This window comes from Pteropus medius, unplaced genomic scaffold, assembly GCF_902729225.1.
Source record: "Pteropus medius unplaced genomic scaffold, Ma_sr-lr_union100, whole genome shotgun sequence".
In the NCBI taxonomy this organism is placed as follows: domain Eukaryota; kingdom Metazoa; phylum Chordata; class Mammalia; order Chiroptera; family Pteropodidae; genus Pteropus; species Pteropus medius.
In genome coordinates, this window is record NW_024342475.1 from 482,238 (window position 1) to 499,523 (window position 17,286).

Below are 17,286 nucleotides of genomic sequence, written 5' to 3' on the forward strand. Positions count from 1 at the left end.
ACTTTCTTGTTACTGAAGCTGAGGAGTGAAGATGTTAGTGAGATGGCCATGTATTGATTTGGCTAACCCTTGGTGGTTCTTTTGCTAAAAGAAAATTGGAAGAATAATGTTATTGGTCATTAAAGCAACAGATTATTTTCATCTCTCAGTCATCCAAACCTCCTATCCAAGTACTAACCAGGCCCAACCCTACTTAGCTTCTGAGCTCAGATAAGATTGGGCGTGTTCAGGGTGGTATGGCCATAGACCCCAAACCTAATAATGATTTTAATGCTCAGGGAATTAACCTTTCAAAGAATATATTAAAAAACAGGTGGATTTTGAAGAAAAGCTTTAGCTGATAGTGAGAAAACCTGAAGGAGATAAGATTCTTAGCCAGCTGAGGACCCTGCAGTTATAATACTTCACGGGTAAAATCCCAGTTACTTAGTGAAAGGCTGGTCCCTTTTGAATTATTGATGGGAGAGCCCTTCCTAACTTCTGCCTGCATTTAATCCTTAGTATTCACTCAGGCTTCTCAGAAGGTGACTGATAAAGTTCAGAGACCATCAGTATGTTTGGAATATCTATAATCAAATGGACCAGACAGATCATTGGAGTAGGCAGGTATTATGTAGGAGTAGAAAGCATGGACTCTTGAGTCAGAATTACTTATGAAAATCCTAGATCTTACTAGCCATACAACCCTATATAAAAGCTTTACTTTTCTATGCCTCAGTTTAATTATTTATCAATTGTGGATATGGATAGAATTCACCTAAGATTTTCCCAGGATTAAATACATTTATTTATAAGTACTTAGAATAATGTTGGCTACATAGAAAGTGTTTTTCAGTGACACATGATTTTTTATCAATACTGATGCCAATATTCCTTAACTTTTTTATTAGCCTCTTTAAAGACCCCTTTTCAACTTTCTTTAACCTGATCTACTCTGTGAAATTTTAATATCACAGATGAACTGCATTCTGTTTATATATTGTATATGTATGTGTGTGTATATATATATGTGCTTTATGCACAAAAAGTAAAGTTTTTTTTTTTAATTCTGCAATATACAAGCCCTCCCTAGAAGGCAATATTGTTCTCATGAGAATACTTCCTAAACCAAGGTCTTCCTATTTTGTCCCTGTTGGCCATTTGGGGCCTAATAATTCAACCATAGTTGAGAACCTCTAATTATTGGCTTCTAGTTATTTTCTCATTCTCAAAATTTATCAAGTGCAGCAAACCAGACTGTTGGTAGTAGAACAATATTACAGAACAGCTAATTCTAATTTCTCAGCATTCTTGTGTATATACAGGTGGATATGCACTATTTCAGTTTATCACTCCCCACATCCACAAGATGTAACAAATATAGCAAGTGAACATCACTTAAAAACATTTTAAATCATTAGAATTAATCTATTAAGTTTTAAATTATTGAACAAAATTCATTTATAGGTTACTTGGACAATTTACAAAGACTTTACAAGTAATCTTTGATCCCAAGAATTATACTGGAGTCTATGTAGAAAAGCATGAAAATGAGTCATACACTAACACTTATGTATAAGAGCTCTTGTAATTTGATTGCAAAATATTTATTAGATATTAATATTGTTAATAAATATCTAATATTTACCAAGCATTGGGCTGTGAGTCCAACATGCAATTAATAGTAATTCCTCTTAATGTAACACTATTTGTCTCCCTATTTTACATTTAAAAGTGAAGTCTTCAAGCGGTTCAGTAAGTTACCTGAGGTCAGAACACTATACGTGGCAGTGATGGATTTGAACTCAGGTTTGCCCAAATGACTTTAGTTCTGCAAGGTCCACCACCAGGCTGCTTTAACTCCAGCCATCTCCAGGATTTAAAATGCACACAATACATTTCTCTGATCATCTCCTTTACAGGGTTGTGATTGTTAGAACCATATTAATGTTTTACATGCTAAAAAAAAAAAAAGGGAAAGAAAATACAGAACTCTAAAGCAAAAATAAATGAACGAAACTGTATTTCACTGACTAATGTAATCACATTGAAGAGGGAAGGAACAAATTTGAAGAATTTGAACATCAAAATAAATGTTTATAATGTAATATGAAGAAAGATGGGAAATAAGGATGGGAGAAAAAGAAAAAAAATGTAAACTCTTATAGTAGAAAGCTGATCCATAAATGTAGAATGAATGGTGAAATCAGAAATCAACACCTGGCAACCATTATGTTAAGTACTAATCCAGGCAAGAATCACCTTTGCATCAAGGTCATGATTCTTATAGCCTCCCTTGGCTTCCTGCCTTTCCCTTAATGATATTCTTGTACATTAAATTTTTAGTGTCCACTTCTTAGAGGACCAGGACAAATTCAACATCCTAGAAGCTCCCCTGATGCCTCATTCTAGTCACAGTCCTTTTACTATGGCACTTACTAACTCCTAACATGATAGATTTGCTGAGCCTGTTTTTGTATTTTACAGAATGGAATCATACAATATTTACTATTCTATGTCAACCTTAATTTCCTCAACATTAGGAAATTCAAATTTGGAGACTAGATGAATTTTATTCATTCTCATTAGTGACTATTTTTACAACAAGTAAATTTACCAGTAATTCCCTCTATTATAGATGATCATTGAGTAGTTTCCGCTTTAGGCTCTTAAAAGTAGTGGTAGTTAGTATGAGCCTACTGGAAAACGTCATTGGCTGAATATATGGATATATAAATTTGAGGAATGTCTGCGTGGGTTGAACCAAAGAGTTACGGGTATGAACATATATAATTGTACTAGATACTTCAAAAAAAAAAAAAAATGTTCCAAAGTGGTTATACCAATTTACACTACTAGGAAAGTGTTGACATTTTATAATTTTTTCCTAATTGTTGTTTTTTGGCTAGAATGCAGTGATATTATTAATTTGCATTTCCATTATGACTAATGGTGTTGAGTAACTTTACACACGATTCTTGATTACATCCTATCAAACCACTGATACTACATCAAGAGTAGAGGTTAATACCACCTCTCCAAAACCGCTACCTCGCCCATTCTTCATTCTCAGCTTTAATTGATTGTACAAAATATTACTCTTCTCTCGACTCTCCAATGCTCCTAAATAGAACATTTCCCAGTTGCAGATTAATTTTTTAATCTTATGCCTCCTATTTACTCTTCCAACAAAATTTGTACTAATTGAAGACATTTAGACTTCAGGAAGTCATGTCTACCGAAATTTTTCCGCTCGCAGATTCAAGAGAAGGTAACACTAGCCCTAAGCGCAGGTTTCCACACTCCCAGCCTGAAGTCGGCAATGTGTACTTAGTCCCCGCGGGTTTTGTGGAAATTGTCCAACAGCTCCGCGAGGTCTCAAGCACTTTCGCCGGAGGAGGGTGAGAACACGCACTGTGTTCTCTGGCTTTCTGGGAAGTGTAGTCCACGGGTCCCGCAGAAACTCGGATATTCCGTACAGGCTCCCGGGGAAGGGGAATTCTGGGAAGTGTAGTCCACGGGTCCGGCAGAGACTCGGATACTTCGTACAAAGCTCTGGGGCAGGGGAATTCTGGGAAGTGTATCCTCTCGACGCACTTCCGCTCGCGGAGCTCAGGTAGCGGTCGTCTTTCCCCTCGCTGTGGTGAGCCGGTTCCTTTTTTCACAACTCTTTCGAACTTTTCGGGGTCCCACTGGACACGGCCATTGGCTTAGCAGAAAAAGGTTGCGTCAGAGCGGTGGTTTTAGGACTGGGGCGGCTTGCGGCGTTCCCCTCGGCGGAACCTCTGCGTTTGGGGCGGTTGGGTCGTGCTTCGCCTGGTTGGAGGGTCTCCAGCGCTTTCCGCCTGCCGGGGTCGCGCACCATTCGCTCTCTCTCCCGGTTCCTCAGTAGGGCATTGGGCGAGTTACCTAAATTTCTCTGCCTTTGATGTTTTTCTGTAAAATTGGGATGACGTTACTACCTTCCTGATATAGTGGTTTGAGAATTAAACGAGTTAGTGAAAGTATTAAGACAGTTCCTAGCAGGGGGTGAATGATGGCTTCTTGTTATTAGTACTGTTGGTTTTGGGAAGTTCTCACTTCCTTGAAAACCGTGAGTCCGGATGGCTTAAGAACTCCAGCTGCAGCGTCTCCCTGTAGGAAGCTAGACTAAATCCCAAACCATTTCTGGCTGGGAAGGAGGAGGGGGTAAGAAGGTCAGAATATCTGATCGCTCAGGGACAGAGAAGTTAAAAACAAGACAACAGGCCCCGAATGGAGTTGCTTATGCTAAGTTCCATGTCCCCGAATGGAGACTTCATGATAGTTTTGGCTCTCCCAGAAATGGGACCTTAAACCAGTGAATCAGGACTCACCAGATCAGCACGAGTTAGAAAATCTGCCTGATAGATCCCTGCCATCCCCTAAAGGAAAATGACCTCTCAATAACCAAGCTGTTTTTTTTTTTTTTTTTTTTGCCTAGTATAAATTCCTTACTCCTCCTTTCTGCCTATAAAGGTCTTTTATATAATGTTTTTTGGTAGAAATCCCATTTATAAGGGCAATTTCACATTACAGAGTACCATCTTTTTTACTATAGCTTCAAAAATAATAAATCTTGATAGTATTCAAAGTGCTGACCAGCTCTCAACTGTTGAATGATTTGGAAGTAATAGTCTCTCAGTTGTACAGATGACAAAATTGTGAAAAAGAGATGTTACTAATTTGCCCAGAATGACTCAGCTAAGCGAATTGAACTAGGTTTGAACCCAGATATAGTCCTCAGCATAATACTATCACATACAGCAGTTTCACTCACTAGAGATGATTGTTGCTCTGTGCCTTCTATTTACCCAAGTTCTATCACATCAGAATCTGATATGGCTACCTTGGGAGCTACAAGGCAACACTGGAGATTGTATCAGTGTGTGTGTTTTGCAGGAATAGAGTACTCATGCTGTGATCTGCTCTTTAAGCTGTGTGAAGCAGCAGCCACCCCAAGGAAGGGGCTCCTTCATGGAGGTGAGCAGCATCCCTGGTCAGCCTTTCATGTGCTTTTTCTGTCTTTCCAGATACTACCAGGCAAAGTTCTCCATAGCTCAGAAATCTGTACATTTGCAGAACTAAGAAGAAAAAATGACCACAATCAAGGTGGATATGGTTTACCTTTCTTTACTGTTAAAATTCCATCTCACTATTCAGAAGGTCACGTGTTTTGTTTTTTTGTTTTTGTTTTTCTTGCAATGACTCAAGGAGAACACCAGACACTTAAAGACCTGCTTATTTTGCACTTGTTTTTAGTGTTTAGGGGTTTTTTGTTTTTTGTTTTTTTGGTCACTATTCTTTTTATTTCAAAAATAAGTGCAGACAAATTAATAGGAATGACCAATTCTCCCACTTTATTACTTCACTGCCAACACATTAACTCTTTATTTTCTTATACTCTTTTTCTCACGGGCATTCATAGTTTTTATATTCATGATATACATCTATTATTAAATTGTGTTTTTTCACTTAATATTGTATAACATTTGTTATTTATGATTATTTACTATTCCTATTCAATTGATACTTTTTTATTTTCAACTACTTACCACTCAGACATTAAGGTGGTTTAGGAGTTTCATTGCTTCAAGCAACACTGCAGTGACACTTTTCTTATCTTTCTCTCCAAAAAATTAGTTCTCTAAATAATATGTATATTTTTGATTCTCAGTATATTAGGAGCTTAGTAATATTTAAAAAGTACATTCGATACATGCCATATTGGAATTTTATAGACAGACTATTTAAATATAGCACAGAACAATAGGCTCTTAACTGCTGCTTTACGCAATATCATTGCTTAATATCTTTGGAGATTTTCACACAGGAAGAGCTAGATTCTGTCTTTCCAATGTCTGAGCCACACTTGGCATGTCTTTTACTTATTAATCTACTTTTATTCCTTAATGTGTTAATTTTTTCAAAAATTAGGTTTGTGTGTGTATCTGTTTTTTTAATAATGGACTTTATATTTGAGGACAGTTTTGCATTTACCATAAAATTCAGAAGGTACAGAGTTTCCAATATCCTCTGTCCCAAACTTGCACAGCCTCCACCACTGTTAACATCCCCTGCCACATTGGTACATTCATTACAGTAAATGACCCTATGTTGACATATCATTGCCACCCAGAGTCCATAGGTTACATTAGGGGTCGTTCTTAGCGTTGTATATTCTCTGGGTTTGGACAAGTTTATAATGAATGACATGTCCCCACCATTATGCTATCACTCACAGCTCTAAAAATCCTCTGTGCTCTTCCTGCTCATCCCTCCCTTCCCCCAGCCCTTGGCAACTACGGATCTTTTTTACAGTTTCCATAATTTTACCTTTTTCCAGGATGTCATATAGTTGGAATCATGAATCTGTAGCTTTTCAGACTTGCGTTTACTTAGTAATATGTGGTAACTCCAGATCTTTTCGTGGTTTGATAGCTCTTTTCTTTTTAGCACTAAATTATATTCTGATTCAGATGTACCAGTTTATCCATTCACTACCTGAAGGACATCTCGGTTGTTTCCAGTTATAAACTAAAGTTTACCCTTGTTAAAAACATCCAATTTTGCTGGATTTGCCAGACTTAGTTCTGGCTCTGCAGTTACTCCTTAGAGCTGCTAGATGAGCTTCTTGATTTCATCTGCTGTTTAAATACGTAAAATATGAGAAACCTATTTAGGTTCACACAGAAAATCAAGGAACAGTTAGGGAATGTTAGCCATTCTGTTTGAAAGTGACAGACAAGAAGGTAGCATCTGCTCAGCACTGCCCTTCTCCGAGTGCAGGTTGGTCGTGAGATTGAGGCTGCCTGTGTTTGGCGTTGTAGGAGGAAGTGACGTTCAAGGACGTGGCTGTGATCTTCACCGAGGAGGAGTTGGGGCTGCTGGACTCCACCCAGAGGAAGCTGTACCGAGACGTGATGCTGGAGAACTTCAAGAACCTGGTCTCAGTGGGTGAGGACATGTGCTCTCTGTCACTCAGTATTAGCTCCCAGAAGTGGCTTTGTGTCCTGGGGTGTTCAAGGCTTTGGGGCCCTTGAAATAGTTTCCTGAATTTGGGGATCAGACCTTTCTAAGATATGTGGGACACAGAGAGGGAATTTGGTTTTTATCAACAGGCAAGTTTGTGTTTTGTTAAAGAACTGTAACTGGCTACTATGCTGCTATACTTACTTTATTTTTGACCCTATCATGAATTATAAAAACCAACATACTAATAATAATAAACCTAATAATTCTAAGTCAAAAAATAAATCCCTACTGAGTCCCCATATCAATTTTTAAGGAAATTAAATTGGATAACATCAGTTCTCACACTCTTCCCAAAAAATTGAGGAGAAAGTACTTTGTAACTCATTCTACATGTATGGGTCTTGACAGATGGCCTTTCTTCAAATAGGTCGTGAAAAAAAGGGTTTGAAAAACACCGTTTCTGATGACTTGAAGTGTGCAGTGGGAACCTAATTTTACAGGGTTTTAAACATGTGGCCTTGCATGTTCACAGGGTATCAACCATTCAAACAAGGCGTGATCCACTTAGTAAGGGGGGAAAAATATTGGATGATGAAGATGGCAACCCAAAGAAAAGGGAATTCAGGTAAGAACCAAGCAACGGTGAGTGCTGGAGTCAGCTGTCACGCCATACTGATTTACTTCTCTCTGTGCTGATTTCTATCACCATGTTCTAAATCGCTGCAGACTTCTTTCCTGGATTGTTACGACCACCTTCATACAGGTTGCCCTGCTCCCTCTCTTTCCATCCTAGGTCGTTCATATAGCAGCCAAAGTTATCCTTTGGACATGTAAGTCAGGTTGCCATTTCTCTGTTTAAAATCCTTTATGGCTTCTTTTTTTTCCTTAAAGGTAAAACCACTTAAAGTGGCCCTTGGAGTCCCCTGTGTTCCGCTCTGCATCCCCACTGCCTCCCTGAGTACATCTCCTATCTTCTCCCTCTTGCTCCATTTTTTCCACCCATGTTATCTTTTCTCCTGTTTTTCAGACCTGCCAAGGATACCGTATATTCCTTATTGGAGCTGAAACAGATTGCTATAAACATAGCAGAGCTAACAACAAAATTTTATTTTAGTTTAGTTCTTTAGGTATGAAGTCTGACATATCTCACTGGACTAAAATCAGGATGTCTATAGGGCTACATTTCTTTCTGGATGCTCTAGGGCAGGGATCTCCAATCTCTGGTACCAATCCCTGGCGTATTATGAACTGGGCCATACAGCAAGAGATGAGCAATGGATGAGCAAGCAAAGCTACATCTGTATTTGCAGCCGCTCCCCAGCACCAGCATCACCGCCTCAGCTCCACCTCAGATCATCAGGCATTAGATTCTCATAGGAGCACCGGTCCCTGGTGCCACAAAGGTTGGGGATCGCTGGTCTAGGGGGGAAACCTTTTCCTTGGGTTACCAGTATGTAGGGCCTGGCCACCTCCTTGGCCCTTGTTCTGCTTCCTCCATTTTCAAAACCAATGATGTTGCCTTCCTGACTGTTCTTCTGTACTCTGCCATTCTTCTACCTTCCAGGACACTTCTGGTTACATCGGTCTCTCTCATCTCATCTCCAATTCTCTTCCTGTTTTCATGGTCCACTCATTAGCAACTTTAATTGCATCTGCAGCCGGATTCCTCTTTGCTGTGTAATGATGTTCATAGGTTCTGGAGTTTAGACTTTAACTGTCTTCCCTGCTGGTGGTGATGCTTTCATAGTTTCTCTCCTATTTGTTTTTATAAGTGCTTATTATAGACTTCTAAATTTATTTTATAGCTCACCAAAGCTCTGTCATTTTCAATTTGAAAAACTGACATGAAAGACCAATTTATCTACATCTAAAGTTTTTCCACATTGTTTTCAAACAGACAGTCCAAAATCTGCATAAGAAGCCAGTGTGAGGCCCTCATGCTTCCTTTTCAGCCCAAGTCACTCCGTGACTCACGGAGACAGCTAATAAGTGATACGTAAACCAGAACAAATTAAGGCTATTGCACATTTCTTGTCTCTAAATGGCTGCCTACACAGTTTCTACTTACATAGATGTCCTTAGTGCGATCGAGTGTTTATGCATGTGTACTTGACCTGTATCCAGGGAAGCTTGTAGTCATTGCTGTTATGACCACACTGAGGAACATGCCTTCCCCGTGGCTCTCCTGGAGCCTTCCATAGGGGGCATCTTCGTGTAATACTTTTTTTCATGAGCTTGGTGTCTGCTCTTTGACATGGCCTCCACAAAGAGGAAAAACCTATTTCCTGAGCTCTCAGTCATCAGCTTGCAGGCTGCCTTTCCTCTGCATCATTTGCCCTTCTGTGGCCCATTTGCTTCTTACGAGGTTAACATCCATGTCACTGTCACCAGATGCTGGCAGGGGAAGAATGAAAATGAAAGTAACACCAGCCACACAGGCAGTTGTTGTCTATTCCTGATCATTTTTGGTAGGAAATATGGTGTATATTTCTGTGGCTTAGTTTTCTACAAATTTAGCCATTAAATGTTAAAGAATGATAATTTCCCATGATTTCCCTTTATTTTTATAGAGGCATATTGTTACATTTTCAATCGGTGAACATTATAACCTAGAGAGTATCAGGAAACTGCCTACTCACAATTGTCACATCCTCAGAGAGACTTCCGTGTCTCCCCAAAAAACTATTTTAAAGTGACAGTTTGTTAAATTTAACTATAAACTACAGTATCTATCAGGAGGTGCACACTCACCTACTGGTATTTTTCCAAGTTTCTCTCTTGGAACTTATTTTTCCATTTGAATAATTTGTTTAATTAAGGCCTTGCTAAGTTCTTAAACCAAGTTTTCACACTTTGTAGACCACAAGGTATATTAAGAAATTCATCTTTGAGCATAACCGAAAGAAATATTATCCATGTGTGTGGGTTTATATGTATGACTTGGCAAGACAATTCATGTAATGACCCCATTCCCGCTCTCATGGTTTCTGTCCTGATTCTTTTTTCCAAATGCTTATTGTATGATTTTAAATTAATTTACAGCTAACTAAGAGGCTGCAGTTTTCAATCTGAAAAACTTATGTGAAAGCCCAGTTTATCTCCAAAGTTTTTCCACACTGTGTTTTGAGAGAGACAATCTAGAAACCTCAGAAGAAGCTTAGGTAGGCCCTCATGTGTTCTTTTTCATCCTGTTGACTTTCTCATCATTAGCATAACCCTTTGTGTATTCCTGTGAGGTGCAGACATAGCTTCATAGCAAAATTGTAGTTTCCTGTCTCTTTTCTATTTCAGATATTTAAGTTACTGTGTGTATCAACCCAGAAAAATAAGACGAACTACCCATGTTATATAAAATTTGCAGGAAGGCTTTAGGTATATATAAACAATTCTAGGTTTTCGATATATAGGAGTACAAAGAGTTTAGCCTACTTCAAAGTTCACAGGGTCAGTTCACACTCTTCCTGCACTTGATCCCTGCTGCAAGTTTGCCGGGGGCAGGGGTGGTGGTACCCCAAACTACCTTAAGATCAAATGATTTTCTGCAAGGCCTGATGGAACTCACTGAATGCCGTTAAACCCATGGTTAGTGTTTATTGCAGAGAAGGATATTCCTTAAAATCAAGTAACAGAAAAGATACATGAAAGGGAATCTAGGGAAAATGCAGAGCTCCCATTGTCCTCTCTGCATGGAGTCAAGGACGTGTTTCTGTGTTACTTTCCAACATGAAGGTGTGGAATTATACACAGGGTATTGCCAATCAGGGAAGCTCACCTGAGCCTCATTGTCCAAAGTAATTATTGGAGCTCCATCAGTGTACGTTGAATAGTTTCATGTGGCTATTTTCAGTCTCCTGGTCTACACCACAGGGTAAATGAAAGCCCCATCTGAAATCACATTCTTGGTCTTTCTGCTGTGGTCAGCCTCACTTCTAAATTGTGTTGTTAGACCAGCCAGTGTGACCCAAGAACCTCAGGAACACTTTTCAGGCATGGCATTCCACAGGGTCAGAGCTCATCTCTCTGAAGTGTAGGGTAAAGTCCATACTCCTTTTTTGGTAAGATTAAAATTTTTTATTACCTAAGGATACGTAACATAAACCCAAATATACAAAGAATTGATTCTGCTACTGCTTTTCCTTAAAGTTTGCATTGATTCATACTTTATTGTGTATATAATTATTTGCTGTAAAATTTATCCAAGAATAGATGCTCATTATGAAATTCAATAGAAATAGCAACAGATTAACATCATGTATCATATTATCATTTTTGTTATGAAGCCTTTATTTCTAACTCATACATCCCATAGGAGACTCGGGGTAGTTCTAAATTGGTTTTACCGATGTTCAGTGGATAGGCGCCTACTAGACTACCTCTTGGTTTCTGTAGGCATGTAAACCAGAGACCATGATACATACCCAGAGGACATAGTGAATAGTCCCTGGATCCATTAAAGTCTCATGCTTTCTCCAGCCTGAAATCTTGAAGACAACGAACAAAGCCTTCGCTTGTCCACAACTCTGCATTCTCTGTTCTTCTAGGAGGCAAGATCCAACATGACCCGGAGACTGTTCCAGAGGAACCAAACGAAGAACTTTCCTGCTGGCAAATCTGGCAACTGATTGTAGCTGACTTAATCAGATGTCAAGACTCTATCATAACTAGTTTTCAGTTCCCCAGACAGGGTGATTCACCCAGCCAGGTTGGGGCAGAACTATCTGTAACTCACACAGGCCAGAAACCTTACCAGGGAAAGGTGTGTAAAAAATTCTTCAGTGGTTTCTCCAACTTTGATCTTCATCAACAGTTAAGCTCAGGAGACAGGTCTCATACATGTCATGAGTGTGGAAAAAGCTTCTTCCATAGCTCAGCACTTCGTATTCATCAGAGAGTTCACTTGGGAGAAAAACGTTATAAGTGTGATAAGTGTGGTAAGGAATTCAGTCAAAGCTCACGTCTGCAAACTCATCAGAAAGTGCACACTGTAGAGAAACCGTTCAAATGTGAGCAGTGTGGGAAAGGCTTCAGTCGTAGATCAACACTTAGTGACCATTGCAAATTACACACAGGAGAGAAACCTTATAAGTGTGAAGAATGTGGAAGGGCCTTCATTCATGCTTACCATCTTCAGAACCATCAGAGGGTCCACACCGGGGAGAAACCGTTCAGATGTGATATATGTGGGAAGAATTTTCGTCGTAGATCAGGACTTAATAGTCATTGTGTGGTCCACACTGGAGAGAAACCATACAAATGTGAGGAGTGTGGGAAGTGCTTCAGTTGGAGCTCACATCTTCATGTCCATAAGAGTGTCCACATGGGACAGAAACCATACAAATGTGAGGAGTGTGGAAAAAGCTATTCTAGGGCAGATCTTTATTACCATCAGAGGATCCACACAGAAAAGAAACCCTATCATTGTAAGGAATGTGGGAAGAGTTTCAGATGGGCCTCACATCTTTTGGCCCATCAGCGAGTCCACAGTGGAGAAAAACCATTCACATGTGAAGAGTGTGGGAAGCGATTTGGTCGGAAATCGTACCTGAAAGCCCATCAGAAAGTCCACACCGGAGAAAAGCCATACAGATGTGAGGAGTGTGGGAAGGGCTACAAGACAAGCTTGGATCTTGTCGTGCATCAGAGCATCCACACAGGAGAGAAGCCATATACATGTTGGGAGTGCGGTAAGCACTTAAGTAAGGCCTCACATCTTAAACTTCATCAGAGAGTCCACACTGGAGAGAAGCCGTACAAATGTGAGGTGTGTGGTAAGGACTTCAGTCAGTTGGCCCATCTACAATCTCATCAGAGGGTTCACACAAGGGTGAAACCCTACAAGTGTGAGATATGTGGTAAGCACTTCAGGTCAAGTTCATATTTTAAAATTCATCACAGAAACCATGTTGGAGATAAATTTCAACCAGTCTCAAAAGAAGGAAAACATTCATTTCATTAAAGTGAGTGCTTCAGCCATAGTTCAACATATCCCAGTGATCCCAAAACTATTACAAGTGGTGTAGTAAGGCTTCAGCCAGAACCTCTGACCATTAAACTTATCCTTCAAGAGGCAGGCCTTAGAAGTAAGAATTTGTCCAGATATTTACAGAACTATAATGTTGGGTGTTAAAGTTGGTGTCCACTAGAATGCAGTATGCTCGACGGCAGGAAGTTTGTTTGCTGCTGAATCTACAGCCTTAACTTTCATGAGCACTTTGTACGTGAGCTCAGTACTTGTTTATTAAATGAATCAAAGGGAGAAAATATGTAATACTTTAAAATTGTATTTGGAAGAGGAAACCTGTGACAATAAATCAGAGAAACCAACGAGTTGAATTGCAGAACTAACACTGGGTACTGCATTCCACAGCATTATTTCGGTAGCATGCTGTTGCAGTTGGTTCCTGACCTACCCTCAGCCTCAGTTCCGAGGTTGAGTTTTTTGGATTTCTGTCTGCTGTTCCACTGTTAGATACAGTATAAATTCAACTCTGTTATGTCATTTTTCTCATGTTACAGACTGAAACTGCAGTAACTGGCTACTGCACATAGCACAGTTGCAACTTTTAACGATGTTAAGGGTTCAAAGCAGTGCATTAAAAGTACCAGATTTAATAACCAGTGACAAAAGTTGTCTTATTTAATCGAGTTCATCATTGCTTTTTAGTTTTTGCATTTTTATGCAGGCTTTGATGTGATTGCCTTCTAATTGTAGCATTTCTTTTATCAAACTTCATCAAATGTATTCATTACTGGTGTAGGAATGACATTTTACATGCTTTTCTTTCTTGGTAAAAACCCATCCTTTGAAAATCAGTATATAACAATGTATAAGGTACAACTCTGATTTGGCAGTCATAGTATAGGAACTTAAAATTATGAGATTCAAACAGTGAAAAAGATCGATAATGCCACACAATTTTTAAAATGGAAATAACAGTGTTCATCAATAAGAATTTGTTTAAATTACATATTTCTGTAATAACATGGGGCCATTAAAGTGATGACAAAGACATGTAATGACAGGAGAAGAACATACTATGGGTTTTGTGATATCAGACTGTGGCCTTCGTAGTATAATCAGATTCATAAATATGTGTGTGTACATGTGTATGTATGTGAGTATCTGTGAATACATGGAAAGGGATATTCATGGTCTTTGGCAAGGAGTATTTGGTAATATTTTCCATTTTGTAATTACATTAATCGTGTGTTTTAGTTTCTCAATGAGCATCAGTTTGATCAAACTGGTAAATTACAATAGAATATGAAAAATGATCAATATGAATCCTTTACAGTTAAGGACTTCTAATAAGATCGTACTACATTATTATAAGACATATAAGGTCAGAATTAAGGAATAAGAATCAGTATTCATAAACTTCTTACGTGAACATACAGATAAATTAATGAATGATCATCTATGTAGTTAATGCATGTGACACATCTTTAAGCAGGGAGTAGGCAAATACTGCAGATAGAAATAAAGTGGGGTTATATATGTTGTGGAGGTTTAAAAAAAGATTCTTTGAAGAAATGGCACATGTGGGTAGGGGACATAGCATGATAGTGGAGCCTCTGAGTAGAAAGCTTTTGATGCCATTCCATACTTCCTAGACACCATGGGGTTAAGTGTATTGGGTTAAAGAGCTTTACTTAGCAACATTTATGTAATGGAGACATTCATTTTCATAATTTTCTCTACATCTTCACAGATTTCTATGTACTTATTAAAACTGCCTTCAGGGTCTGTGATTTGCTTGGATGACTCAGAACGTAGCTGGACTTAGGACCACTGAAAGGGTGCAAAGTCAGTAACAGGAGAAGGTATGTGGGAGATGTCTGCAGGAAATCGGGTGGAAGCTTCCAAGAATCTCCTCCTCGTGCTCTTGCTTAGGACTCGCTTAAATTTTACATTGCATTTGGCCACACATGAGAGATGTCTGTGATAGGGCCTCATTAGAGATCAGCGCTTACTGGGAGCTGGTTGTGTAAGCACCATCTGCTTGGCATGTACCAAGATGCCAGTCTTCAGTAAAGAAAGCAGGTGTTCTGTTCTTTTTTTTTTTTTTTTAGGTGAGGCAACCCTTGGTTGATCTCATGGATTGCAAGGACCTTGTCAGCTTACAATCCCTTATTTTTTATTTTTTACGCCTACAGCATCTGGTATTTCTATGGGGTCTCCCATCCAAGTACTATCCAGGCCCAACCTTGCTTAGCTTCTGAGATCAGATGGGATCGGGCTTTGAGAAAGTGGGTGTTCAGAATAAGCCATGTTGTACAGTTTGAGCACAGCTCTTACCAGTGATGGAATGGTGGAAACTCCTGAAATCCACGTTTCTCACCCCAGCCAGAGTCTACCCTTGCAAGCAGGCCATGCTAAGGATCGCAGTCTCAGGACTGCTATATTATCCTGTGCGCATGGAATCAGAAACAAGCTTGAAATCTTTTAGGTTCTTTTCAACTGTCAGCAAATACCAGAATAAGTCATCCCTAAAGTAATTGTAACAAATCTCACCAGATTAAAAATACTTGTCTCCTAAAATTGAAAAGACTACAGGTAGGGCTTACACCTAACCTGCATGGCAGGGTTCCTCAAGGTGGTCACAAGATAACACCTGGGTTCACGGCGGTGTTCATGTTCATGTCTCCCAAAGGGCATGAGGTCTGGACTCCTGACCATAATAGTAAATTGCTAGCTCCATCTAGTTTCTTAAGCCTTTGTGGGGCTATTCAGTTTCGGCTTCTGCTTATCACTGCAGACTTCACTGCCCTTTGGGGGATTTCCCTTAGCTTTGAACATGGCTACATTTGATGAAGATTGTTAGAGAACGTTGTCCTTTCTCTGTGTTTGAAAGAATAGAGAGGCTTCCCAAGTTGTTAAAGTCTAACTGTATTGATAGGATATCCATTTAAAGGTCTGAGTCCAATACAGTTTTTTGTTCATTTGACACACTTGTTTTAAAGTAATGAGTCTCAGAACCTCTGTCTTAGTCATCTAGAGACTTGACTTTTTGTCAACACATGCCATGTCTTAGTACAATATTTAATTCTTGAGAGGATTTTAAAAATTTTAAGTATAAGTATTTTCATATTATTTTACTGACAAGAATGATGCCTGGACATTGAAAACAAGCACGTTAGTACAGGAAAGTCCAAAGAAGAAAATGCATGGTAGTATCAACTCACCACTGTTAATATTTTGGTGAGCATGCTTCAGTATATGCATGTAAGTATGTAGAATTTATACAGAATTCTACAAAACTAGGATCAATGCATACTGTTTTTTAACTCGAGTGTTTCACCAATTGAAACAGTTGTCGAAGATCATTTCAATAAATTGACCTACAGCCTCATTTCTAACGCTTGCATAGTATTCTGGTGTACCAAGTTTTTTTTCCTTAACCAGTTTCTTAACAATGAAGTGTGATGATCAATTTTACATGGCCACTTGCCTATACTATAGTCCATAGTTTTTCAATTATACACAAACCTAGGTGTTGCAAACATATTTTGTAGAGATGATCACAGTCCATAATCAGTTGACTGAGAAAGGGGTAACAGGTAATCTGAGTTGGCCCGATTCAAGTAGTTGAAAGTCCTTAAGAGCAGAGCTCAAACTTCCTTAAAGATGACATCCCACCTATTGGAAGTATGTTCAATCCATGGCTGAAGGTCCTAATGGCCCATCCTCAGGATTTCAACTTGCCAAACCTGCCCCACAATCTGGTAAGCCAGTATCTTGCTATAAATCTCTTGTATTATCTCCTAATGGTTCCATTTCTTAGGCTGAACTCTTACCAATAGATGTTTTTTGTTGTTGTTGTTTTTGAGAATGGTTCTAGAGGAACAGATTATTAAGGATAAGTTTTTATGACTTGATTGTGTTTTCTGGAATCGGTTCTCTGATCACTAGATTTAAAGGCACTAATGACTGTTTCCCATGGAAAATGGGGCATTGGTAGTCACTGGTACACTGCGGCAAAAATATACAAAATATCACATTTGATACTCCTAGTGAAATAAGGCAAAGTTCTGGATTACCATGAGTTGTTACTTAGGACATTTTGGTCGAACTAACGAGTGTAATAGGATTTTCTGGTTATGTGCTGAAGAAAGTGGGAAAGAGAAAGGTGAGCCTCCAATTCCAGCTCAAGCATAACGACCCAAAAGTTTCAAGTCATCATGCACTGGCTTCTTGACATTTCCTGTTGACCTTGGTGTCCCTAGTAAATAAATAGATGGGAAGTTTACTAAAGTCTTTTTTGTTCTATATATGTGGCAGAATTCTAGGTCAAGTGAACAGACATCTAACTT

General features: G+C 39.1%; 1 protein-coding gene across 6 annotated transcripts; it reads left to right on the plus strand.

Annotated features, from left to right (window-relative positions):
• The first annotated feature begins 3,551 nt into the window (after positions 1 to 3,551).
• LOC120605248 (zinc finger protein 234-like) lies at positions 3,552 to 13,590 on the plus strand. Of its 6 annotated transcripts, none has more exons than XM_039866138.1 (5): positions 3,552 to 3,595; positions 5,031 to 5,109; positions 6,828 to 6,954; positions 7,505 to 7,597; positions 11,514 to 13,590. In XM_039866138.1, the coding sequence occupies exons 2-5, from the start codon at positions 5,095 to 5,097 to the stop codon at positions 12,926 to 12,928; spliced, it is 1,650 nt and encodes a 549-aa protein (XP_039722072.1). In that variant the 5' UTR covers positions 3,552 to 3,595; positions 5,031 to 5,094; the 3' UTR covers positions 12,929 to 13,590. The 6 variants fall into 6 exon arrangements, with proteins under 6 accessions (XP_039722072.1, XP_039722071.1, XP_039722075.1 ...); XM_039866137.1 differs by having other exon boundaries at positions 3,554 to 3,622; XM_039866141.1 differs by lacking the exon at positions 11,514 to 13,590 and adding an exon at positions 11,362 to 11,501 and having other exon boundaries at positions 3,558 to 3,702.
• The last annotated feature ends 3,696 nt before the right edge of the window (positions 13,591 to 17,286 follow it).

Excerpts from the sequence above, each read along its gene's own strand:
- LOC120605248 (XM_039866138.1), top strand. Across the intron at positions 6,955-7,504 it reads CAAGAACCTGGTCTCAGTGG|GGTATCAACCATTCAAACAA; the intron begins GTGAGGACATGT and ends GCATGTTCACAG. Across the intron at positions 7,598-11,513 it reads CCAAAGAAAAGGGAATTCAG|GAGGCAAGATCCAACATGAC; the intron begins GTAAGAACCAAG and ends CTGTTCTTCTAG.